Raw genomic sequence first — 27,165 nt, forward strand, 5'->3', positions numbered from 1 at the left:
ATGAATCAACGTTGAAACACAATAACCTGATAATATTTTTGTTAAATTAATTTTGGATTTAGATTAATATATTTAGGGAAGCGGGAAATTAATACTTTACCATAAAAAGTTGTGAAACTGTGATATAGGTTTTTTTTTTATATATATATAAATCATTAACAACACACAATCGTTCTGTAAACTATAATTTTAGGGATCTAGCCTAGTAGTTAGAGAAAAAAATATTTATTTTGTTAAATAAATCATTTTTATATTAACATTAAATCCAAAATAACATTTAATTTTTGTATATTATCTTGTAACGCTTGATGATGGCTATTGCTGAGCGGAAACTAGTTGCTACCGCTACCATTTGCATTACATAAAATATAGGTTAAATCACTTATATTGCAAAATTAATACATTATTATTCAATGTGCATCATCGGTACAACAATAGATTTTTAATTCTTCAAGCGTTCAGGCAATTAGCTTACATGATTATAAAATAGTCCACTAACTCAATACATATTTAATGCATTTTATGGCTATTCATCTAAAACAGTTTGGTCTGATATTCATACTAATGTTTTTGTGTTGTAGTTAACATCATCAGAATCATCAGAAAATCTTTATTGTTTCATATTTTTTTACAATCTTTTACACAGAGTACTTAAGAATAACTTAGATTAACTAACTCACACACTTATTTATAGCTATGAAACAATTCATCCCTAGGTCAAAGACCTGTTTGGGATGTTCTATTACGAAAAAACACATATAAAAACAGCTCAAAAGATGAGACATCTAAAACTACAATGTTAAAAATAACTAGACCGGTTTAAATATGCTCCTTTGAATGGATGTAAGCAACCTTACCGAACTTCGGAATTCATTTACAAGTTATTTTACAAAACAACATTTATCAATTTATTAGTGGTAAATCTTTGTTCAGTGATAAATGTGCCATACAACTTATTATGACCCATTTTAATACCCCTCGCAAGACTAAGTACATTTAACCAAGACATCACTATTATCTATATGTTCAATGCAATTTGTTTGATTCCGCTAGCGCTGTGAAATCAATTTAAACACATTCATAAATTAAATCGGCGTCTGTTTTGCATCAGTAATTAAGTGTTTTCTTTAATTTTTCTTTGTTTTCAAAACTGTAATTTCTTTCGGTTCAATAACGACTCACTCTCACACGCGGGTTTTCCCATGTGGATTTAATTTCGTTTATTTATATTTTATTAATCGCAGAATATATTTTTTTAATTAAATATTTTTAAAATACTTGTAATAATGGATATTTTATATGAAATCAAATAAATGTTGATTTGATTGTATTATAAATAACCATATGAATCGTCATTGTTCCAGGACATCGGTTTGTAAACAGCTGTAGCCCCTTAACTAAATCTGTAACAATGCCTGTGAATAAATACTACTGAATACGTTTCCTCGTGTTTGAAAAGTTAAACATTTTTCAGACTTTAACTTTTTGAAACTCAACATTTCTTTATTCAAAGAAAGATGCAGAAAAAAGGTTAAACCTTACTTTTGTGAGATATGGCGAACTTCTCCCTCGCTTCTAATAAAATACAAGAACTGATGATGTAGAGGATCTCAAAGCTGAAGCTCACATTTCTTTTATTAGTTCAATGACGAATCGTCACAAGCGAACATCATAAGATTCTTCACGTTTCCTTTTTCCTTTTTTTAAAATATATCTAATTTTACATTGCAAAGATTACTTCTCAAATCCCTGTGGATGATACAATATTGTTTATTGCAACGTTTTTATGTGTATATTTTCAACATTGTTAAATATAGATTTTAAACAGCGTGAAAACTTCATTGTTGTTGAGGATTTGAAAACAAATTTAAATAATGTGTTTATATTATTACTACCTGCCTATTTTCAATATATGCATTCCAAGATACTTTTACCGCACCAACAATTATTTTTCACAAATTTTTTTAGATATCAGCTTAGTATAATAAATATGTATATAACATTTTCCTACTTTATAAAACCATAAAGTTAACTTATATAAATAAGCTTTGTATGTAAGAATTGTATAAACTAGCATAATATCCAATGGTTGGCGTGAAAGAACAATTGGTATAAAATAAAACTCTTTTAACAAATAATTATAGATATCATAACATTGAACTAATACTAAATCAGCAGTCATAATTACGACTTCAATATACTTAAATCATTCTTGTAACACCAAACAGAAATATTATTATAACAAAATTAATAATAAACAAGTTTTTATGTAATAAATAAGAAAAAATCTATTTGTATAACATCAATTTATAAAGGTTTACACTTTTAAATTAGAGATAAAACATATTTTTTCTGTACCCAATATCAGTTTAATATTTAGGCAATTCTTTTATTAACAGCACTTGTTAAGTTACAAGTCGCGACACATAGGGAGCAGCACTACTTTCCTTGATCACTACTGCTGCCTAGCGGGCAACGCCTGAACTTTTTGAACACAGATACTGCATAGACCTTTTTATTTTATTATTGTACAATAATACCATTACTAAGTTCATGAAAAGATGCACAATTATTATCCCGTCAACCTATATTTGTTTCCATTGAATTCAGCACAGTTAGTTTATAGGTTACGGTTTTTTATACATTTTAATAAATTTAATCACACTTTACATTACTTTACATAGTATGTTTAGTTGCTACGAAGGTTACTTTTTAAACTCTTACTTATTATAACCAACACATTTTAGGTCCAGTGCAAACTCTACGGCAGTATAGAGTTACAATTAATAACAAGTTTTCATTCACTATTTGATACTAAAGAAGTCCTGTAATAACAGACTATCATAATTTACTATTCAGTAAGTGGCTGGCTATAAAAATCAATATACAAATAATCATTTTTTAAAGTGTATGTACGTGTGATCAATTAAATCACACATACATAATATATTTTAATGCTGCGAAGGTTGATTTTTTCACTCTTGCTTATTATTGCCATCGCAATGCCTAATAATGCCTTAGAGCAAGTTTAATGTATTAAAACATCTTTGATTTTTCCTATCTAATGAAAAACAGCTTTCTACATGAACAGTTATCATAACCTAAGGTTATACTTTATTCACACACACACACGTATATACATGCATGTTTACTTTCAATATGTGTTTCCTAATATTTAAATAACAAAAGATTTTACGAGGTTTTGACCTTTTTACATGTGTTTTTTGTATTATGTAACAAAAGTCTATATTCATAGTTAGATCAATAAATCCAACTAAAAAAATAAGCACTTGAAATATAAACGCTAAAGTATTATGTGACTCATCCACATTATAGTTGTTGTATCTCCTGCACCTGCAATAACTCCAATAGCTTAAACAAGAAGGATAAAAGTACTATTATGCTTGATGATTCAAAATGTACTTAATATCAACAACAGGACAATTCAGCGTGCACACTTATAACAACAGTTAGCTATAAGCATTTAAACTGCCTGCAACAATATTGACTGAGCTATTGGCTTAAAAGCTTCCCCTTAGATTCAAGTGTAGACTTAGTCTACAAATCCTCCATTGAGAGAGTCAAATATTTATTCAGCTAAGAGGGTTTGAATATTACTTTTGAGCATTTTATTTCATTCAAATCTCTGAATTGCATAGTAACTATTGTCTGTGAAATTCTATGAGATTTTACGGTCTTACCTCATAATTTACCTTTATTACTTTACATACATCAGGACCTTTTTTTCATAAAACAACGTCAAAAATCTAAAGTATTGTCATAAAAACCGACCATTGAAATTTTAGTTATGTATTTATACCAGAGGAACTTAAAATGTTTAAAGAGTAAAATTCTTACAAGATATTTTTAACCAATTAAATTAGGGCAAATTACATAAATGCAGTAGCCTAATACTAAATTATTTGATAGATTAAGATAAAACTAGCATAAGAAAAAGGCAACCAACCATTGTATCAAGATTTTGCATTTCAAAACCAAACAAGCTCTTTAGTACAATGAGTTTTTCATAGAACGCGTAACGTGGAACATTTTAACAGGTTAGATATACTTTTCAGTAAGCACAATGGTAAATAAATAACAGGGAAGTAAAATAATACAAACGATCATTTTAAACTAAAGCATTAAAAATGGTAATCCATAAGAAAAAAAATAATGTTTAATGTCAAATTTGGTCAACTAAGAAATAACGGAAACGAAAGTAATGTTCTCTATTGATATACTTCACAATTATGGGATAAAATTTTAAGGTACTTTCCTGTTAAAGGGAACATTCATTGTTATCGATGATTTTTTCGATAAATCGATATTTTTGTTTTCCGATCCATTACAAGTTGACAACTGATCTTGTTTAGGCTAAAATAGACTATTATATGGATTAAGAAATGAAACTGTTCTAAGCTAACCTGACATTACCAACCAAACTTGTTGTACTAGGCATTTTAAAATTCCTTTTGATAACAGAAAAGGCAAGTTAAACACGGAATTTTTAAATGTTACACAGCAAGTTTGGATAGTTATGTTAGGTTATTTATTAGAACAGTTTCATTTTATTATTGTTTGTTGATACTGAACAATATTTATCGTAGTTGTCAGCTGATATGTTTCAATTTGTTAATATCGATATATTGAGAAAAAAAACATCGATAATAATGAATGTTCCCTTTAACAGGAAAGTACCAATTTGAATCCCTAAATAACATAAAAAGTAATATCACTATCAGTAGACTTTTGTACAGACATCCTAATAATTCATTTTGATGTGAATTATTCCAGAATATTGTATGCAAAATGCAACATGGTGTGTCCCGGCACTTGTGACTAAGTTCCTTTTCACGCCGCTAGGTACCACCTCTATTCAGTTCGATGTTCTGTCGTTGCACCAACTATTTTGTTGCTAATCAGTAGACTTAGCGAGTATTTACACTCACTATATTTTGATTACATCGATACATTAATACACTGATGATAAATTGATATATTAAAATTACAGTTTGAAAAAGTATGTGATAATTATTTTTGACATATCATCTGAGACAATTGATATAGTCTATTAATACTAAGACATAATATAATTTGGCATTTAAGACAACAGTACTTTTTAACGCCTTTTTATGAATTAAAATGTTAATTCGTAAAAAATTGTTTATTAATAAGAATAAGCTCATATCATGGAACATTCACAGTATGAACAAAGAGTATAAATACTTTAGACAACAAAAAATAGATTTCTTTATCTCTCGCTTAATGAAAGGTAGAAAAAGTAAACAAAATGTATAATAGGATTGTTGTTGAGAATACAATTATTGAGATAAAATGTGATTAAACTAAAATAATTATTTTATATAGCCTAACAACTCGTAATGTGTTAAAACTGTATTACAATTCCACTCATGGCTTAATAAGACTTCGTATACCAGATACATATTACACACAAGTAGTCACACTTGCTAAGTATTATGGTTCTCTACTATATAAGGCTAAGTTGAGGTTATCTTAAATTATTTAAGTTAGTCATTTACGACGAAATCTTCAAAAAATTCGATTTACCCTCCCAAGATCTTTGTTATTAAGGGCATACATTTTCCATACAGAACTGAATAAATAGTTTCACCACACTATGATATTTTTAGCTGTTACATACATTAATTGGTGGCTGAAAGTTACGTTTTGCTGGCTATGCCAGTTGTAATCGTCATTTGGGGACCGAGCAGGTTTTTACATCCCTAGGGCCGCAAAAACAGCTGCCCGCTTGCTTTCTTAAAACACGAATGCATATTAAATACACAATCATTATCCAGAGCATTGCAATGGAATTTTTTTTATTGTTACTGCTGCTTAGCAACTATTTATTATCATTTTTGCTGATTCCTCCAATTATTTCTTCACATAACCTTAAATTTTTAGTTGTGTTGACTGTTAGTGTGCAATATTATATTGTGGTGAATAGTGGTAATAGGGTATAGTGTGGTGAAAAATAGCGTTCGTACCACGGACCGAAATGGTTTTGCAGCTCTCGATCGTTTTAGGTTCTCGACATCGTCCTGAACTTAAAAACTATCTCGAGCCGGCAAAACCTCATTTTCGGCCCTTGGTACAAATACTATTACTTATTTGAATTTTCTTTTAAATTCAATAATGAATTCATTGAATTAAACTAAATGTTAAGAAAATTGCACAGCAAATAGAGTCTGCTGCTCTTTTACTAATGTTTTTCTTTTACGTAACACAACTTGTCGTCGATTTTCATGTCATCATATATGACCAAAAAATTGTGTCTGTTATATAATAATTTGTCATAGACAAGCATTAAAATAAACCACTATAATATTCGTTAAAGAAAACTTTGGATAAACAATGCAAAGAGCTAACTTGTTAAAACATATAAACTATAATTAAGGTAAAACACAGTGAACCGAACGTCCAATTAACTATAACATGATGCTTTTCAAATGACCCCGAATAATTTTACAGCTATTAGGCAAGGATATGTACCATTTCCAGTGTAAAATACTTTTTCGATTGCTCAAATTAAGTTTTTTTTTCCTACAACATCACCATTGTAGGGAATTCCTAAATAATGCAACGTTCTTGATAGTTTTTTGATAGGGCCTCTCAGCAAATAATATTTCTATTCTTTAGCTTATCCGTAAACAAATTATGTACATTTGTTATAACATTGAACTAACAAAGTTTATTGCAACGTATGAGTCAAAATATGTATGGATTTGTTTTATATTTCAAATAACTTACTATACCGTGCGCAGAATTAAGATAAGATATGGATTTTATAAAACAAGAGAAAGCAGTAAGAATTACTTTTTATGAACAGCAAATTATGCATTGATTATTTCGTTGTCACGCTATTAAAATCCATTCTGTAAAATATTATTTATATATTTCATATATAAATTTTCTTTAGTATAATATCTATAGCAGTGAAGGTTTTAGGTATTATTGTTTGATAATGCTCCTTCAATATAGGGGCTGATATTTATAACATTCCTAAATTATTTTGTGTTTTAAAATATCAAACGAAAACGCTTAAAAATCCATTGGCCTAAAAGCACATGCCCACGCACAATGACTGTTTTTGACCTATTCCAAAAGTTGAGCCCACATTTCCCCAACCTGCCACATTTATCTTACACTTTTGGCAAAGGCTCAAAACATGGACCTCTGAATGTAAAAACTTTCACTGTGGTTAGACAATAACCAAGATTAAATATTTAAAAATTATGGAGAAGGAACTTAAGTTTAGAACTTTGTTTTTACAATACAGATTATTTATTGTGTAGGAATAGAGTCTTAATTTTACTGACTGTTTTAGATTGGCTTGTGCAGTTTTTAAAATCACGTATATTTGGTTTAAAACCGTCACATTTTAGGTGGATATTTGCAGATGCACAGAGAGTGAATACTCAGAAATACATTCCTATACAGATATCCCATCACTTGTTTTAGTATTTAGTATTAGTCATTTGCAATAGTTAATTTTTCTTACAACCTATAGCATTGGCATTGCATAGCTATGTCCTTAAAATACATTTAAATAAAATTAAAATGCTTAAATAAGTTAGACTATCACAAAAGTGACGGCTTATAATAGAAGATAAGATACAAAATGTTATAATCCTTACTTACTTTTTGCCAATCACTTCTTATATTTCCATTAGCTAACCGTCTTATTCTAAAGCTAAGTTTAATTATAGCCAACCGTTGCTGAAATCCTTGTTTACAAAAGTACGGAGGATATCCCATTAAAAGTTAGAAAACCTCCTTTGCAATTTTAAATGGTTAAAAAATGTTTTAAAAAATAACTTAATAAAGAATGGCTTTGCCTGAATGGTTGTAATTAACACAAAAAGCATAACACAAAACAACATTTTAACTAATTAGCTCCAAAGGCTCCAGACACCTTTCAAGTCACAAAATATATAATAACTTCTTGATCAGCATTGTACGTGCTATTACATTTACGGAAGGTAAATAAAATGTCATAACATTTAAAACATATATTTTCCCTTATAATGTTACTCACGAGATGGTAAATATACAAAAAGATGGTAAGTGGTAGGTAACCACTTACCATCTTTTTTGTATATTTACCGTCTTGTGAGTAACAGTATAAGCGTAAATATATGTTTGAAGTGTTATAAGACGTATCTTTTATTTACCTTCCGTAAAATATATAACTAAAAGTAGCGATAACGTTTCACACATAAACAACCAAACCCGCACGAGGAAATAAACAAATGTAGTGTCAAGAAGATATAACACCAGTATTCGTCTTCTTGGTTCAGTACCTTCTTCTCCCAAGCTTTAAAGAAGAATCCTGCATAAAAAATTAAACATTTTCTCATATGTAATGAACAGTCGCTAAATTTATGTTTCGTTTGTGGAAAAACCATGAAAAAAGTCTCCGAAAAAAAGCAATTAAGCACTAGTTTCGTTTAAAATAGATGTATATATTTTGAAAGTGAAAGAATAAGGTTTAGTTGTTAAACAACGGTGGTTTTAAATGACTACAACGAAAATACGAATTAGAATCTCCTAATTTTACTCCACAGCCAGGATTTTTCATTTAATGCAAACGACGTGAAAGCGTTTGATATACCTATTGTGATGATAACAATGGCATTGTTATGAAAAACACCACGTTTCACAATGTTTAAGCTTCCTGTGAATTAAATGGAATGTTTGGCCTTCTACCTGGACGAAATCAAAAGTACTCTATTGTTAGTTTTAGCCTCATTTCCCTGTATATACTGTAATATGTTATTATATGTCTTATTTGCCTGTAAGTATATGTTTCTACAGCCACTTGTTGTTTTAACTCGACGAATAGTTTTATACATTTGAAAAGACAACCTGTATCGTTAACAATTATATTATTTTCCTACCGTTATCTAACAATGTACATGTTCTCTCCCCTATTTGAGAAAGCAAAGTGGCCAATTCGCTCATCAGTAAGACAATGTTAACATTGTCTCACTCACTCCAGATTTGCAACGTGAAGGCACGAAATAGTGAGCGAGTAACATGCAGACAAGGTCGTACGCGCGCGAAATACGTTGGCAGCACTGGATGTAAATCAGCTGGTTAGATGTTGTCATTTTAAAAGTTCACTTCTGTGTAAAAATATGTCACGTTTCTTTACCAGTTTATTTGTTTAATGGTAACTGTAGGAAAAACATAATGTGCAACTCGAGTGCAAAGTGCAATTGCCTCACTCGAGAAACCATTCCTCTCTCGCCTACGGCACGTGAGTAACTATTTCTCTCGAGTGAGTCAATTGCTCCCTTTGCTCACTAGTTGCACAAATAACTATTTCTTAATACAAGTAACATTAAAAATTTTGACATTTGTTTTGTTTTATTTCATGTATTTTCAACATTTTACGCTGAGTATTATTGTATTTTGAGTTGATTTGTAATGCCAATATAATATAGTATCAGCTCCTTGGGTAATCTTATAGAAATTTACTGTGGTATATTCCGTTACATGTAACATGTAACTAAGTGGAATGTGTAGCTATGCAACGTCAAGACATGATACTAACTGTTGTTGTTGTTATGGGAATACATAATGGTGCACTAGAATGTGATGTAAGAGCATCATGTTCTAGGTTTGTGGTAAATGTAGTCCGTAACTCTACTAATATAGTGCGCGCATTTGTGTTGCATAGTTTGTAAAATAACAAGCAACTGCTCCTTGTATGCTCATTGGTTTGAATTAAACTAAGAAAAACGTTCTATATGTTTGTTATTGTAATAATTCTGTGCTTAATAATTGTTACCTAATAATTCTGTAAAACAAAAAAAAACTACAAAACCAGTAGGTCTGGACTAGTGTTATTGCAGCTAACTATGTATCTAGGGCAGATGCACTGTTTTAATTTTACAAATGAAAAGTATTATTACTTTTACTTTTTTACCCATATAAAATCAAAACTAAGATTTTACATTAATACAGGAAAACTAATATTCAGTTTACCCTTAGTATCAACAATATTCATACTTAGGTCTTCATAATGGTGATTAAAACAATAGCAATTGGACAAAAAAAGAATTATTTTACATACCACTATGGTTACAATCATGTATTTTATACCACAGGAAGGTATTTTACAATTGGTTTTTTAGTCAATTTAAAATACTACAAATAGGCACATAATTTATTTAGATAGTCTGAAATATTTAGGTAACGTAATTTGCAATGCACCATCGAGTACGTACATCTATACTTAACGCACACAGTATTAGTTTTCCCTTTGTATAAATAATTACTTTAATCTTCTATACTATTATAAAATTGACGTCTGTCTGGTTAGCTGCCATGACTAAAATACTAAACCGATACAGCCAAAATTAATCACAATCTACATATCTAGGAATATCATATGTCTATTCACTTCCCTGGGTTCCACTCGGGCTACGCCATTTGGATGTCCAAAGTTTTGAGGTGAGGTTTAAAAAAAATATATAATTGGTCTCCATGGAAGCATGACAAAATTCACAGTGTTTACCTTTGTGTTGACATTTAAATGTAAACAATCAGAACTGCCAAATGCCCAATTCACAATTTCAGACAGCTGATAAAAAGACATTAAATGTATTTTAGATAATTATGTGGTAGGATTATTTAATCAAAAAATTTATGATGGATTAGTTATTCCATATCTTTTTCAATGATTATGAAACTGATTTTTTGGGGAGTATGCCAAAAAAATTACCTTTTTGAAAATGTAATCTTATTCACGTTGTCATAGCAAGATAGACAACGTTTTTGAACTAAGACACAATGAACTAGATAGTTTGCTTTTGTTTACAAACAGAATATTTTACAATTAAATAAACAAGTCATAACCATGGTATAAAATATAACAAAATAGAATAATATCTAACACAAGTTTTATCCTGTAAAAAAATATATTACCCTTTATACGTAATACATATATTATAAGCTAAATAAAACAAGTAAATAATGTTTGACCCTAAAAACATAAAATTTTGGAATTTGTTTCCCAACCATTTTGTGGAGCTTAAAACAATAAATAATTTAGTATATTGAAGCATTGTTGTATGCCTAATGGTTACGGAGAAAATTCAAAAAGCGTAAATTTAAAATATCCATGATATTCTTATGGAGAAAATTAAAACTGTTGTAGTTTACTTGTTTATGGATATATGTTGATAAAATATGGCAAATGTATTTATTTTATCCTATACTATTGATGTTTGTTAACAACAAAAAAACACCATCCTTTCAAATTCATATATATACGTGTATATACTGTATATTTATTTATATATATATAAGTGACCGTTATCGCGATAACTCGAGCAAAAATGATCCGATTTTGATTAAATTTGGTAAAAACGTGTAAACCTATGTTTATTAGAACGGGGTCGCGATCCAGCATAATCGGACCATGGGAACCCGTTTATGGGGGGTTTTATGGGGTAAAAATGGGGTTTTCCCATTTTGACCCTAAAAACAAAAGTATACAATTTCTTTTCAAACCGTTTTGTAGAGTTTAAAAAAAGAAATAATTTAGTATATTGAAGCGGATAAAAAAATATTATTAAAGATTCCCATGTTATTCTTATGAAGAAAATTAAAATTGTTGTACTTTACTTGTTTCTGGATATATATTGATATAATTTGGCAAATTTATTTATTTCATCCTATACTATTGACGTATGGTCAAAAACACTTTTTACCTTCCCCGTAGCAGCAAACCTAAGCACTCGTTAAATCTAATGTTATTTAAATATGTAATAAATTTGTCTTATTTATGAAAATATTTTAGTAAAAATTTAATCAGACAAGTTTAAATTCTCTTAGTCTGCAGGTTTGCTGCGGCGGGGGTATTGTATGTTAATATCAGATTCCAACTAACTTACTGTAATATTTTCCTGGTCAAAACTACCATAATCCACTTCATACCACTGTAAGAGGTATCTGAATCACAAGATTTAGTAATCAAACTAAATTTGAATTATTATAATTTTAAAACAAGCTTTAGTACATCTATTTAAATTTAGTTACTTATACAAATATAAAATCACGCTTGCTCCGCTCAACTGGCTTTCACCTCTCTGAAAGCAATCCTAGTTATGCTGCATGGTTATAGTTGTTTACATGTAAATAAGCAAAAAAACAGATTTTAGATCAATATCTTAAATATTTTCTGAGATATTGATACCGATATAATAGCTCGTTACCCCATATAATTAGCATTGCGGCCTAATCACGCCGTGTTTTCCTTACACAAGCACTATTAAAGATATAAAATATAATACAAGTAATATTATAAATAAACTAAATAATTCAATTAAACATTAAACTATGGATTACTTGTAGCTAAAACCAAAGTAGGGGAATGGTTTTAACGGGTTAAACATAACAAATGTTGGCATAAATGGTACTTATTCTTTTGCCCATTATCTTAAATTGAAAGCTCTTGAAGACCTCAGGTGCGCTCCGTCCTTTTATAGTTCCATTTCTTCAAGAAAGGCCAGCCTTGCAAAGAAGTAAAAATAAAGTGACATATTACTCCGCATAAAAACCTTTGTAATAGTGGGTGTGTTGGTATAACTAATTGCGTACAAAGACTTTAATGGTTTTTGACTTGGACTAAACCTTTTAAATGTATCATCTTGTAAATTTCATCAAATATGAATTCAATTTTACTTTTGCGTAAAACCATTTAACCAAGCCTCAAAACACACACTAACCATCCAATATTTAATTTTTACGCCAACCATATAGTAAGATATGACAATACAAGTTTTGGTTGCACTGTTAACATACACTCCTTACATCAATTATTCAATACCAACCAATACTTAACCAGGGAGTTGAAGAGTATAACCATGTTACATAGTTTGGTCTGTTGTGTATGATTGTTTCCAGAATGGATCATGCATTGACAGGTCTTTAAAATCTTAATACAGCTTCTTACTTGTTAATTATTTATCTAAATATATAAAAGGCAAAGCCCTCACTGACTGACTGACTCACTCACTCATCACTAATTCTCCCACTTCCCATTTACCTAGGAGACTTAAATTCGGTACACTGATTCTTTGGGCATTAAATAAGAAAACTAAGTAGTTTGTATTCTGATCGGACTCTCGGGCTCCGCCCCAGTGGCTCTCGAGTTTCCCATGTTAACCTTATGATTTTTCATATTTAAAAGGAATTAATGAATCTTAACAGCTGTTTCAATTAAACAAGATGGTTCTGTTCTATGATGTTCAATAGCTTTAAAGTTACAAGGATTACCGACAGGGTGCAGCACTATATATATTTTTTTAATTTATAACAACAGCTAATTTGCAAACAAAAGAAGATTGACCGTAGCGAACGAACTTCAACTTAAAGGCAAGTGAGCGCAGCGAACGAGCTCCAACCTAAAGGTGAGTGAGCCTTGCGAACGAACTTCAACCAGGACGTGATTGAGGCATGCAAATACGAATATGAAGTTAAAAGCCCGCGGGTACAGCTAGTCTTTATATAAAAGGTTTAACGCCCTAGTTTTCTTAGTTGTAACATTTTACATAAAATAATGTGTCCTAGATGATACTTCAATCAAAAACCTTACCTACTCTGTTGTTTGATAATTTATGAGTATAGTATCAATTTCAATATTGAATAAATTACAAATTATTTACTATTATGTTTTTTGTTGTTGTTTTTTTACTAAAATATGTGTTTATTTTCAGAGACAACAAGAATGAACGTCATCCAGGGGTCTTCAACGCCTCTCCTTAAATCAACAGACTACGGCCCAGCCGTCAGCGCCACTAGTAAGTTTATTTACAAATAAATACTAAAAGTACTGTTTAAACTTATAGAAGATTATTTTGAATAACCTAATGTAAAAGTGATATTTACATCTTATTTAAAATTGTTGGTTAAATTCCATTGATTGTATACCTAAACTATATGTGAATACCAAAAGAAAATATTGTAATGAATGGATACCACGTTTAGTCAATGTTTCAGCTACTGAAGATACGGAAGTCGAAGAACTTGAGGGTCTGCTAAGTTTGAACGTCACTGAGGTCCCCACCACTTCTCGGTCGAGAGTGGTTGTTTGCCCCCAAGGCAGGTTTTGAAACAGTCTGACCCAAAGATAGCACTTTTCCACTCCCCTAAAACATTTTGCCCCAAAGTGACCGTAAATGGAAATCCTGAACCTTGAATTTGTAGCCCAAACAAACATGTTAAGCTCTAGAATCACCAGAGTCTGTTATTCAATCGAATAATGCGTTCCGTTTTATATATAGTTAAAAAAGATCAAAGGTCCATTTCCTATCCTGCGACTGTTACGACTCTAGCCGACGGCTGGAGACGCTTGTCTTATTTCCTATGCCGCGACTCCTGCGACTCCCACGTCTAGTGTGACTAGTGCAGTTGCAATTTATTTGACTGAGTTGATAATGTATTAATGTACTAAGTATGTATTAATTTGTACTAATGTACTAAGTTGCTAATTTAACTAAATAAACAAATATGAAACTTACTTCGTACATCAGTTTCTTTAGAAATCTGTCACCAGACGTTTTCTCGCACATATGCATCCTTGTATTGGGGGTGTTTGGGGTTAAAAACAGATGGGTGTTGACGAACAAGTTCAATTAACCTTGAATCATCCATGATTTTGAAGGCACACACTTGAAACTCAGTATTAACTATCAAAAACCACACAATCAAACAACTCAGTATACTATCAATTCGCACCTCAACTCCGTATGTATGAACTATTTCGTAACAGCCGCGCGACTGAGCGACTGAACTGCTCACGGAGCAGTCCAGTCGCGACGGCTCTAGCCGCGCGGCTCGAGTCGCTTCAGTCGCGCGGCTGTAGACGCTCGATAGGAAACGGTTGCATTTACTTTGCATTAAAGCAGTCAATTTTTTCAGCCACGCGGCTCGAGCCGTGCGACTAGAGTCGTAACAGTCGCAGGATAGGTAAATGGACCTTAATACAAATTTGGACATTTTAAACTTGTGTTTCTGTTTATACGCGTACAACTGTCTTTGAAATTTCATAGACGAAATCCCGTACACTAAAATACTACTATAGTTATAATTTGTATTTTAACTCATAATAGACGGTGTTAAATTTTGATAGAGAACTACATTTTTTGGAGGCAGTGAAGGGGACAAAGGTTTTTCAGATTTTAATAAACACAATGCTTAAATAGCATGCAACCTCATTCGCTGTTGATTTTTTCTGATGAATGTATAAAACGCATTAAATTTAGTTTCTAACTTAAACCTAAAACAACACTTCACTAATGTTTAGTTGTTGATACAGCATAACACATTGTTATAGTCAACATGAAAATATAGCTATTGATCACATTTTCAAAAGCTCTTTAATGCATGCACAGGAAATAATTATTCCAACGCACTACAAGTTATTCATATCACCTTTTCGATTTTGTTCGAAGTGTATTTGTTCAGGAAAAATGACTCAAATACTATATTCTTTATAATTATAAGTATTTTAAGCATATTGGTTCCGATTGGTTAACGAATTGTGGTTCAGGTTTTCCCATTTCAACATCTGAAGATCCCACTTTCTTGTAATAGAAGTGCAGACCACACTTCCATCCCAACCAAAACAGATCGTCTTTGATGGTTTGCTCACTTGCTAAACACAAACATCCCTTTAGTTAGCCAGTTTTACAAGCCTCAATCCATGTGTGTTGTCTACGTTATAGAAACTACCGTTGACGGTTATTTCAAACGAGTCGTTTGAATTCAATTTAACTATTTTCTTTGGCATGTTTTGCAGTGTTTTAGATTAGAGAACTGAATAAGTGCATTCTAATTTAGTTAAAAATAATACAGAAATGGCATGTATGAAGATTGCCTATGAAGTTATTAAAATGAAATAAAACTTATTGGCAAGTGGTTATATACTAGCCTCTGAATTCATAATTATTACTATATAGGGAACTCAGGCTTTTAATCTAAAAAGCAGCACTTTCAAGATTCCTGATAGTAACGGATGTATATTATTAGATTACTAAGAGGTATGTTTAATATATGCTCTTACTATTCGATTTTGAACCGATAAAACAACAATGAGAAAATCTATTACGTATGTCAATTATGCATTATTTGTTCCAAATGCAATATTTTGTTTTGATTAGTCAGACATAACGATAAAGACAGCAGTTTTATGCCACAGCCCCTAATTTACTTTAAATTTCATTTTTTTAATTTTTTTTGTGTATCATACCCGAACCCTTAAAATCAAGAATTGAAAAATTATGTTCAACTTAAAGTGAAATTTGTAAATATTTATTTTAAAGTTAACTATTTTTGACTTTTAATCACACAACGTTATAATTCCCTGTAGAACATTTGCCAGTCAGGAAAAAGTTAGAATCAAGGTTGTTCAACTTTCTCCGGAAGTTGTAGTTCGTCGAAACTCATTAATCTTTTACTTCGCCATCACAACTTTGATGATGAAGTAAAATTCTGAAAACAAACATAAAAATTTTAAGTTTATCTTATTGCGTTATAAGTGAACTATATCTTTTTAATTGGGCTGCATTCTATCAAATTTTCTACCTAATATATTTTCAATAACTTCTTGATCAGCATTGTACCTGTTATTAAAGTTACGGAAATTAAATTAAAGAAAAGTCATATAACGCTTAAAAATAATATTTACGCTTATCTGTTACTCGACAGACCATAAATATACATAAAATATGGTAAGTGGTGATCGATTTTGATTGGACACTCCAATCATCATCAGACCCAATAGGCAAATGATGATGATTGGAGTGTCTAATCGAAATCGATCACAACTTACAATATTTTATATATATTTTCCATCTTGTCAGTAGCAGTATAAGCGTAAATATATCTTTTAAGTGTTATAATAAGTTTGTTTTATTTGCTCTCCGTAATAGGTTTTTTTTATAGATAAACGGTAATTGAATTGACTTTATTAACAATTCTTTAAAAAAGTGAATTTTAAAACACAAGAATCCACTTTAGTGGAATGAAAAGGTTTCACACATGAAAGAGCTCATGCTTTAGTTTTTCAATCCTTGGTTTTAAATAGGATTCATTCGAAATAATCCAAGCACTCGCCTCTTTGGCCAAACAGCTGTGTTAAAACCAACCAAGAAGTTTATGAGCTTACGTGAGATTTGTATTTTAATGTAATCAATAACTATAACATATTTTAGAGGTTATTCCGTCAAATTTATTAAGAAAGTAATTTTATAAATTTATTATATGGCAATGCAAGTGAAAATCATTTCCATTGGAAAACATAGTGACCATTCTATGCTGATAGACTTATTATCTTTAAAACTAATGCAAACGTATTATTTATATTTACATTTTAAATATTACATATTGTAGATTGGAAAAGTAATAATTTTAGTGGGACTCAATATGCTATCACTAATTAATTGCATAAAACTATCGTTTACTTGAGAGTATGCTAATATTTCACTCGTTTTCTTCTAAATCAATTACTTTGCACGTAATAGGTACGTAATAGGTACAGTATGTACAAAATTATCCCCTATCGACGAAACTCGGAAAATATTCACACGCCTATTATTTTACTAAAGCAGAATGAATTTATATTCAGCTTACACTTAGAAAAGAGATTGCTTCCATCCAAGAAAAACGTGATCAGAGAGTTGAACTGCAGGTGAAGAGATAAAAGTAGACCATTGTTTCTAAGTTTGGGAGCACGCAAAAATGTAGGCTAATTTTACTTTATTAGTATTTTTAAAATTTCAAAAATATTATAACTGTAATTCATCTATTTTATTTGTAAATTTGTGGTGCAATCAATTTGGGGAGGATGATTTGAAATGTATATGTACTAAGTATTATAATAAAGTCAGTAAATAATAGTAATCTGTATTTTATATACTTACTTCTAGATGGAAGAATGTGCAATTTAATTTTTAAATAAATTATATAACGCTCATTCTTACTAATGGATGTTATTTATGAGTATATTTAAAACAGTATTTTACTGAACATTTTCCCCTTCAACGTAGAAAAAGTTTGAGATATAAGCTGTGAAAACCCAATATTATGTTACATAACATTCAATAAACAATTTAACAAGATTTAATCATGGACAACGATTTTAGTGGATTTAATGATAATTTTTAGGTTGGATGACAGACACTAGGATAACATTTTGAATTCAATATTTGATACACAATCTTTAAGTTACTCTTCTGTAGTACGTTAAAAAAGTAACATTTTCAGTGGAAATATAGCTAAAGAAATTATTGCTTTTTATAAATTAACTTTGGATGGATACATTTAATTCACTAAGTTCAATCTTGCCCTAGTTAAGTTCGCTACACTTGCGGTTACGAACTAAAATTTCGGTTCATATATTATATATTCCACCAACAGTAAAATTTTACAGTTACACTCTAGTTTTCCTAGATGAGAAATAAAAGCTGAACATATTAATTAAGTTTAAAGTTCTATCAAAACTTAATTAGAATGTTAAACATTGCACCATCATGGAGCACCGCCTTCTACTACTGTTTTTAAGATTATAAAAACAACAGTGCCAGCGGTGAGGAATACAATAAAACATACTGTTCTTCTATTGTAAATACTGACATAAAATTATTCAATTAGATTTTATTATGAATGAGGTCTAGCAGTATATTCTTGCGTAATCATTTTCAATATTATACAACATTCAATGAGAAAAACAGAATGTGTTTTGTATATTTTATTAAACATAAACTTAAGATTATTTAGTTTTAAAATAAGTTTTTATTTTTTACCCTAATAAGGTCCAAACGCTCAACGTAGCAATGGCCGGTATAAATATTTCACTTGAATATGAATATTTCACAGATTTTTTGGCGGAAATTTCTGGGCCTGGATAGAATATAATTAGGTTCAAATTAACATTTTACTTATGGAAGAAATGACCAATCAATTTAGCAAAATGAATTTCTACTGCTCAGTTAATCCCGTTGTGATCGTTTTAGAGCCAATCGTGATGTCAGATAAGCTGCAAAACACGAGTCACGTATGAAACAAACTTACGACACGTATATAACACGTATATAATACGTATATAATATGAACAAAATTAGTCAATAACACGTTTCATGTGAATCAAACTATCACGTGATCTGTGATTCTAGCTGAGCTGGTAGCATTATGTAGCGGTAATTCATAAAAAAAATATACAATGTTGTATGTTAAAAAAATATTTATATTAAAATATCAAATTAAATATCAAATTTCCCAGCTTTGTAACACTGATTTATATACCATGCAGAATCTCAGGAACCAATGAGTCCTAAATTGTGAGAGTTTTTAGGCTTATGTTTTTTCCAATAAAGTAAAGTATTGTTGCAATATTATTTTAATTCCCAGTAGAGTATAAAGCGTGATATTTTGAACTGAGAGTCTACACTTTGAAACTAAATATTTAATTTATTTTGCCGACAATACTCAAACAAACTTATTTTGCTATCTGGGAAAGATCAGTGATAGAGAGAATGTTGTAGAAATACGTGATTGGATAACTAAGCCTTTAGTTAAAAGGTTATCCTATGTAACGAACCTTCTTGATCACATTACATTTATATTGATTAATCCTAACAACGCGGAATTAGTAAACAAGTTTTGTAAGATGTAGTAATTGTAGTTTTGTAGTTATTTATATAAAAAGATTTACAAATATCCACTTTATATTTTTTTTTCAATTAGAGTAGCCTTTGTTGATTTTTTTTCTTCAGCCGAATGGCTTTATAATTTCTTTTAAGTTGTTATAAATAGTGGTAGGTTGAATTGAAGAATAATAGTTACGATTTGTATTGTTAGTATCTTGTTATTTATTTTATACTAAATCTATGTATACGCAAGTATCACACATAAAAAAAAAACATAAACCTTTGATTTCCATTTTTAATTACCGTATATTTTTTTTATTTAATTACTTATATCTCAGTACGATGGAGCAAGACCGTTCTAATTAAAGCTCTCCAAAGTAATATTCAGCTTGCAATAATAATCTAACCATTTTATATAAACCAAAGTTAATGTTATTGCAATGAATGTGGATTAACTAAGACATTTTACAATTTACAATATTCAAGAGAGTTTTATCTTGAAAGCTATGATCTCAGCACAACTATACATATATGTATTTTCTTCCAAAACATAAAAAGTTTAAGTGTTTTCTTTCGGCAAGCTTGTTTAAAACTCTCACTTAGCCTATTTTACTGCAAAACTGTTTTGAAAAGTATGTTACCTATATGCGCATTAATATTCACTTCCATCAAATGTGTAACTGAGTAATAGAAACGTTTACAGTCATATTTCTTTTTGTATTTTGTACTTTGACCTAGAACCACTTAAAAATACGATATGGGATGGTTTGTTTATGCCAAAGATTTCACTTCGAGAAGTTAAATTTCAACTGTAAAATATGTAACAGGTTTGAAAGAAAGTATGGATCTCTAAACACATTTAAGTCTTTTCACAAATCTTTTTTTTTAATTTGATATCTTTTAACAATGTAAAATTTTCTTTCTTATACAACTTAAAGTATTAATAATCCTTTTAATTACTGACAGAAGACTAAGGCATGTACATATAATTTATTTCCTATTAGCGTTAATGTCCTAATTTTATTTGAATTTATTAAATACTGTGAGTAATATACTTTCATTACTTTCAAGTAGAGTAAATCTTTTTATTAATAAACATTTTACAAAAAGAACCGTACAATTTTATAGAATTTATGTCTAGCTGATTGTATCTTTATGTTTTATATATTGTCTATCTTATTTATTAAAAGTTATTACTTTTGTTCTTATATTTGACGACTGAGATGTATAATCGTAAAATACCCCCACCGCAGCAAACCTGCATACTAAGCGAATTTCCATTTGACTGATTGGATTTACACTGAAATGTCTACTTAAAAATATAACATTTATTCTTGATTTAAATAGAGTTAGTTTAACAAGTACTTAGGTTTGCTGCATCAGGGAGGGTAAAACTGTTTTTTTTTAAATGTGAATAGTTAGTAAGAAATAAAAACATTTTCCAAATTTGATCAAAATATGTTCACAAACAAGCAAACTACAACAGTTTACTTATTCTCCATAAGAATAACATGGGAATTTTAAATTTACAATTTTTTGGAATTTTCTCCGTAACTATTAGGCGCATAATAACGCTTCAATATACTAAATTATTTGTTTTTTAAGCTCTACAAAATGGTTTGGAAAGAAATTGCAAACTTTTATGTTTTTTGGGTCAAAAATGGGAAAAACCTATTTTTACCCCATAAAACCCCCGTAAACCCCCGTTCCCAAGGTCCGATCATGCTGGATCGCGAACTCGTTCGAATAAACGTACGTTTACACGTTTGTACCAAATTTCATCAAAATCGGATCATTTTTGCTTGAGTTATCGTGCTGACGGACACACATATATATTCCGCACACATATATATTATATATATTCCGTTGAATTTGAACGGATGGTGTTTTTGGCCTCTAGAGACCACAAAACGAAAAAAAAATCGGTCCCGCGTCCAGGTCTTACCATGAGTACTACGGTAATAGCTTATTCCCTATATGGGAAATTCGCTAAAATACCTATTCAGAGAATAAATGACTTATCACTTAAATTATTAATTTCATATAATCAAAATTCAAAAAATATTCTCACTATAAGGATTGTAATGTTTTCATTTACAACTAAAAACCAAGGCGTTTCCCTTTTTCTACCTAGCATCTCATTTTTTTACTATGTCATGATAACAATACTCTTGCCTACCTTAACTTAAGCCACTAAAGTTGCATAAAGAATAATTTTGAGTGGGAATATTTTACTTGCGGAAGAAACATTTCCCTGTTAATGAGCGAAATAAATATTAACTGCTCAGCTACTCCGGTTTTGACAGATGTAGTGCCAATTATACTGTCCAAGCGATAACCCAGAGGGGAGGTAATTGCCCGGTGTTGGAACCGGCACTTCAGGTAGACCACAAGTTATGGACGACTGGACAAGCCAGCCTCTTTGGGTTTACCCAAAGTGAGAGTACCCAGTGACATTCCCTCCATTCAGGGTGGTGGGGGTGTTCAGCTCTGCTAGTGTTGATTAAGTTCATAGATCTTTCACCTGCCTGTAGCTTGTGGTTGTGACTGAGTCCTACCTGTCGTGTACGACTGACATTTTGTGAGGCATATCCTCGACTTTGGAAGTAGCCTCGTCCTGGGAGGTGAAATACCTAGCCCCCAGAGGGGAGGTAAATGCTCCGTGTTGGTATCGGCATTTTCAAGTTGGCCACAGACATGGTCGACTGGGCATCGGGTCCCAGTGACATTCCTTTATCCAGGATGGAGGGGTGTTTAGCTCTAGGAGAGATGGAAGTACATCATAATCTCTAACCTACCTGTGTCTGTGGTTCTTTGGGCTTCGGCCTGCTTGTTGTGTGCGACCAGCATTCTGTGGGCAAATCCTCGACTTTGGAAGTAACCTTTCCTGGAGGTGAAAACGGGCAAGTACCCGCAGCTCACGGGGACACTCAAGGGCAACGTAACTTTCCGCAGTGTGAGGGCAACGGTTTGTAGGTACTTATGCAAACCTATCCCTGTCTCTGAGCACGGACGGTATGGTTATCTTGAGTGTGGGGGGTTCTTCCCGGAACCTCAATTGAGTCAAGGGTGTCGCCACCTCTGGTGGATAGGTTCATCCGGGTGGGTCCCACTTCTATACCTGCCTCCTTTTGGGAAACCCTGATGGCCTGGCAGTGATGTTGGATCTGACGGGCAAACGAAGTAGATCGGGTGCTGGGTCCGAGCCCGCCAGGGGTATCTGGGGATCTATCGCTCTGGTTATCTCTGGTTTCCCAGCAATGGGTAAGGCCTCGATCGGGCAGCGGTGTAAATGGGAGGTTGGGGTTCCCCCCGTCAGCGTGCTGATGGTCCCCTTCCTCCTGGCTATTGATGGCGGGTTCTGCCTGTCAGGGATTAGATAGGTCCCGAGTGTTGCTTGCACTAAATGCGTCGGGGCGCTCTACTATGGACCTCTAGGTTCCGACCTAGTGGAACCCAGGTGGAGTGACGCTTAAACAAGCAGCCGGAATCCCTGGTTAGGATTGAGGGGCAACCCTCTTTCCGAAGGGTCTGCTTCGGCAGCCGGCGAGCCTGATGACCTTAAGTCATCCGCCCATGATGTGCTAAAGGTTGATGCGTAAGCTTCGGCCTACATCATGGGGCCCGGGTATGTCCTAAAGGATAGGTACCGGGTAAGCAGTCAGGGGGCTTCGGCTCTCATGACAACAAAATGTAAATGTAAATGTAAATGTAAATGTAATGTCCAAGCGATAACGCCTCAATACAGTTGCGTATGAAATATAATCGTGTACGTCACTACTGATATGAACAACCTAGTCAATAATCACATTTGACGTTTGTCAAACTGCTGCATGATTTGTACGTCTGGCTAGCATGTCTTACTAACGCAACAACGTTGAAATACTGGACAGTTGTAATCAAGTCAGGGCTGTTGCAATTAATACTTCCTTATAAAAACACTGGTTAGTGTTTTTATTATGTCTTTAAGTGACTGAAAGTTATTACTATACATGGGGGTACCAAATAAACTGTAGGAGTGTTTAAACTAATATGATTATCAAACCTAGAAAAGCTATTTAAATTTAGCACTAAGCTAAGCGATACAATTTTTATTTCTTTTAAATTACTAAATGAGTTCCAAAACTGTGAATCTATAATTTGTGGTTTTATGATTTTATTTGAATTTGAATAACTAATACTAGTAAACACGTTGCTCGAAATCGAGCAAGTGCAAAGAAGTAAAGTAGTTATACAAAAAAATAATAGTCATCATAATTTCCGATTAGTTTGAAAGACTTTGAATTGAAAAATAAATAACAGCAATTAAATTATACAGTTGATCAAAATGTAAACAATTATGTTCTTCATAAGGATAACATAGTAACTTTAACAGCCAATGGGGCAGAGCCCAAGGGACTTTTTTCTCACATTACATTCATATTGCCTTATCCTAACGACGCAGTATTATTAAAATATTTAGGAATATTGTTAAAGTAATTTGTAGATACACACTTGAATATTATTTAACTAATGATGTTCGTAGACTATTTAAGTTTTGTCAAATGCCATTAATACAGTTTTATTTTGACTTGTTATAATTTTACCAAAAGAATTAAGGAAAACTTATTTTTCTATATGCTGCTTATAATTTATTACAAATAACTCAACGGTTAAATAATGTGTCAAAGAAATATTGGCCTTAATTAATTTATTGGATGTCTTCTAATGTGATTTTCACGTTGATAAATGTAAAATACATTCACAGAATATCTTAGGGTTATTTAAAAAGCCTTCTAAAATGAGTGTAAATAACTGTTTATAAACGTCCAACGAACAATTCTTATGTAACATTAAAACTGCAAACAACTAGGTGTCGTTTATGGAAAACAAAGTAATCTCAAGCGAAAAGCTGTTATGAAAATTACAGAGACGCTCGTCTGTTCTCTAAACATATCTTTGTAAAATGTTATAATTGTCAAGAGAGTTGCAGTTTGCAAGCTGTAACCTCCAGGCTATTATACGTGTCCTTGCGTCCAAAACATAAAGTGTTTGAGTGTTCTCCCTCGGAAAACCTGTTTAACCCGCTTATCTAGCATATTTGTTTTCAAAATTAGTTTCTAAGAGTATGCTATGCGTTATAGTTAATTTTATTTAAATTTTTATAGACTAATTATTGGTTTTTCATTTTAATATTGTAATAACTCGATCCAGAACTATTGATATGATTTGGGATTTATTTTTTTCAGGTCAGTAGACCTCACCTCTAGAAAAAGATTTTTAAATGCATTGGATTAAATTAAGCAATCTGTTCGTGCACTATATCATAATTGGATACTTCAACTTTTTTATTTTATTTATAAAATTATATTCAAGACTATATTGATACCTGATAAAACAATACTTATTCCAATGTGAACCACGTTAAAATATTTACAATGTACCGTAACATAGACAATACCTACTTTTATAGTTTACCCATGCCATGGTTTAAAAATATGAATTTGGACAGTGATGTTCAGAAACAAGGGAAGCTTTTGGCTTTGTTTGGCAGGTGTGGCGATCGCACTGGGACGGGACAGCTTGGACAGACGGGATTTCTCAAAAGCGTTTAGCATTGATTTTCTTATGTACTAGACCGCCATGGTCGGGACAGGACCATCCGACCCTTTTGCTATCCGAAAGAAAGTTCGGAAAAATATTTCTAGGACATTCCGATGTGTCGTATTGTAAGAGAATATTTTTCACTACTGTTTTTTTATCGCCACCCAACCCGTTATTTTTGTTTCCAGTCTGTAAATAACTGGATGGTTTCAAATAGATATGAATGTTCTTAAATAGTCAAACTGACCATTATTTTGAGAGTTTTTTTACTAAAATATTTAAAACATGAAAATTTACTTTGTCCACAACACAGTTATACAAAGTACACACATTAGGTACTTGTATTTACTATACATACTTACTGTAACTAGACCTAAAACTGAGTAGAAAAGTACTGTATCAACACATAACTAGTTCAATGTTATGTTTGAACATTATTTTAACTTTATTTATAGAAGTGTTAAAATCACCTCCATTTAATAAATATTTAGGTATAGGTAGAAATGGTTGATCTATAATTATTTTTGACAACTTTTAATAAATATTTTATTTCAGCAAGTTATAATCGGTGTAAACAAAACGAGGTAAACAATAAGTTATATCTACAAATAAGTATGCTATTGCGTTTTTAGATTATAAAATTATGTTAACACCTCAATTATAACACGTTCAATGAAATATGTAAAGCTTTGATTTCTATTTTCCAACATTGTTTATATTATTAACGCATATTTATATTTCTGTAGGTAGTGTCCAAGCAAGAAATTCTAAGAACATTGATGAAATGTACATTTTCGAAATAGCGACATACTTTAAATCAATTTATAAGTTTTGGACTATTGAATTGAATTATGAATTGAAATAAAGACATATATTTTTTTCATTTCATGTACATGAAAGTGTTAGAAAGCTACGCTATTCTGAATGTTTGTAGCTCTAATCATTCACATATATATTCACATAGGTATGTTTCATTGCCTATTCTACAGTACCGTACATGTACCATATGCTTTGGTCTTGTGTAATTTCAAGTTTAGCATGTTGTCACGTATAGGATATAAACTGTAAAATGCATGGCCATGGAGCCCCGCCTTCAACTAACTGATTCAAAGCTTGTTTGTTAAGGGAATTATTTGTCCCGTATGTGATGATTTACTATTTTCAAATACCAAAATTTATTATTTTCATTTTTTGGTGTATGGTTGATAAATTCCCTTTATTATTTAATCAACTGCCAAGAACCTACTACATGTATGATGGTGTTTTCCAATTTACATTGATGATGTTTTACTTTTACCTAATAGCCACTATATTTTGATTAAGTTTTATTTGAATTGGCAATGAATATTTAACTTGTTGAAGAGTGATTAAAAAAAATTACGATTAATATGAACCTACCTAGTCAATGACGTGTGACATGTGTCAAACTGTGACTTGATTTGTGCGTCTACATATTTACAACACAAGAATACAGCGTGTTAAGTACAGCGTGTTGAGTATTATAATTGTATACATTTCAAAATAGTCAATGGCAGTACTCAACATTGTGTTCGTATGACTTACGAACACAACAATGGCCATTGTGAAATAAAATTCATAACAAAGTCGAGGTACTTGTACTTTATTTATTTTATTTTAATATTTTACCTTAACATGGTTTAGAAATATGTATATGTTAAAGATAGCTTTTAGCAAGGGACTTTTTACTGATTGGTAGAAGAGCAAATACTAGAGAAGTCATTTCTCAATGAAATCATTTTACATGCCATCTGCATGCAATGCATAATCTTATAATTTTTTTATTCTATAATTTTTTATTGAGTAACTTACTGCTAACTTATGAAGGTTTATTATTTCAACTGCATTATTTTGTAAACTAACAAAATTGTATTTTGTTGAA

At 31.3% G+C, this 27,165-nt stretch overlaps 1 protein-coding gene across 1 annotated transcript in view; it reads left to right on the top strand.

The window, feature by feature from the left end:
- LOC128988649 (suppressor of lurcher protein 1) overlaps window positions 1-27,165 on the top strand; it is a 516,555-nt gene that overhangs the window by 442,931 nt on the left and 46,459 nt on the right. Inside the window, exon 10 of the mRNA XM_054410137.1 lies at window positions 13,752-13,835. Within this exon, the coding sequence (XP_054266112.1) occupies window positions 13,752-13,835 (84 nt within the window). The remainder of the gene's footprint in view (window positions 1-13,751; window positions 13,836-27,165) is intronic.

Source organism: Macrosteles quadrilineatus, unplaced genomic scaffold, assembly GCF_028750875.1.
Source record: "Macrosteles quadrilineatus isolate MER2022 unplaced genomic scaffold, UCM_ALF_1.0 Scaffold_3__2_contigs__length_128488019, whole genome shotgun sequence".
Classification (NCBI taxonomy): domain Eukaryota; kingdom Metazoa; phylum Arthropoda; class Insecta; order Hemiptera; family Cicadellidae; genus Macrosteles; species Macrosteles quadrilineatus.